Source organism: Emiliania huxleyi (genome assembly GCF_000372725.1).
Source record: "Emiliania huxleyi CCMP1516 unplaced genomic scaffold EMIHUscaffold_7375, whole genome shotgun sequence".
In the NCBI taxonomy this organism is placed as follows: domain Eukaryota; phylum Haptophyta; order Isochrysidales; family Noelaerhabdaceae; genus Emiliania; species Emiliania huxleyi.
This window is the reverse complement of record NW_005196470.1, coordinates 1-1353: the sequence shown is the minus strand read 5'-3', so window position 1 is coordinate 1353 and position 1353 is coordinate 1. Positions and strand designations below refer to the sequence as shown.

The window sequence follows — 1353 nt, the reverse complement described above, 5'->3', positions numbered from 1 at the left end:
CAAACAGCGTCTGTCGGATAGTAGGAGAGAGTGTGTCGTGTGTCGTGCGGATCAGTCCTGTCTGAGTAGGGGAGGGGAGAGACGGAGAGGAGAGTCATTGAGCCTTGGCACCAGCCGGGCAGTGGGTTTGGCCCTGGCATCAGCCGGGCATGTTGTTGATTTGGCCTTGGCATCAGCCCTGGCAGGCGGGCACGCGGGACATGCACAGGCGCCAAAGGGGCGCAGAACCGACCTAACCCGTCGGAGGTGGGGGGAAGGGAGTACCGCCGGGTTCCCCTGCGTGAGCGCAAGAGTAACCCCGAGAGGGCTGAAGATGAGCGGTGCGCGCAGGGGTCGGCGTGACGGGGCGAGGGACGCGCCGCGCGGGGCGCCGCCTCACCGGCCCAAGTGGCGCAGGGCGAGGCGGCGAGAACCGAGCGAGCACGTCCTCGTGAGCCCCGTGGCTCCAACCAGGCCCTTCCTTTTTTTTGAGCAGGTGTGACGCCGCGCGAGCGACGCTCCGAGATCGCCCGAGATAGCGCGGCGCGGCGGTGGGTGAGGTGGGGTGGGGGGTGGGGGGGGGGGGCGGCGTGGCGTGGAGCTCCGAGATAGCGCGAGATCGCCCGAGATCGCGCGGCGCGGCCCGAGATCGCCCGAGATCGCGCGGTTCTGCGGTCCGTCCGACTGTGCGTCCGCGCCCTCGAGGCTGGCGGCCAGAGCCTGGAAGTTGGGCATCATCAGAGCCTTCTCCAAAAGCTTGGGCGGCGGCGGCTGGTCGCCCGAGGACGCCGGCCCGCCTGCCACGCCAGGCGCGGGGCGCCCCGCGTCGTAGAGGAGGTCCTCCGCGACCAGCGCGGTCACCGCATCCACCATCCTCCGCGGAGGCCCCCGGTTGGACGAGGTGCTGCCGATCATGAACGGCCGTCGCGAGGATGGCCAGCTGGTCCGCCAGCGAGAGCTTAAGCTGAGGCGCGGTCAGAATCTTGGCGGCCAGGCGGCTTACCAAGGTATTTGCAGTCGAGACCGAGGGCGACGGCTGGATGACTAGCTGGTAGAGCGCGCCCAGCGAGGTGGCGAGCATGATCCGCCGCTCCTCGATGCGCCGCCTCTCATCTACCCCGCCGGCCTGCATGCGGAGCAAGTCCGTGAAGTCCTCGAGCCTCGTGTGTGGGTCCGCGGAGGTAGACTGAAAGATGACGGGGAGCGAAGCGCCCTTGAGCAAGCGAGGGATTTGGAGCGCGAGCATCGTAGGGTTGGCGGCCGCCGCCCCCACGCTTTGCACGATAGCTCCTTGGAGAAGGCCGGCCGTGAGTCTCGCGGGGGCTGCCAGGGGCAGCGGCCGCCTTTAGCTATCGGTCCCAAATGGAAAGAGAG

General features: G+C 68.6%; 1 protein-coding gene across 1 annotated transcript; it reads right to left on the bottom strand.

The window, feature by feature from the left end:
• Positions 1–51: 51 nt before the first annotated feature.
• EMIHUDRAFT_258263 (hypothetical protein) lies at positions 52–1225 on the bottom strand (the record flags this gene model as incomplete). The annotated part of the gene is made up of 3 exons (XM_005760828.1): positions 52–61; positions 665–776; positions 850–1225. 3 exons carry the CDS (start codon positions 1223–1225, stop codon positions 52–54), a joined length of 498 nt encoding a protein of 165 aa, XP_005760885.1.
• Between the last annotated feature and the right edge of the window lie 128 nt (positions 1226–1353).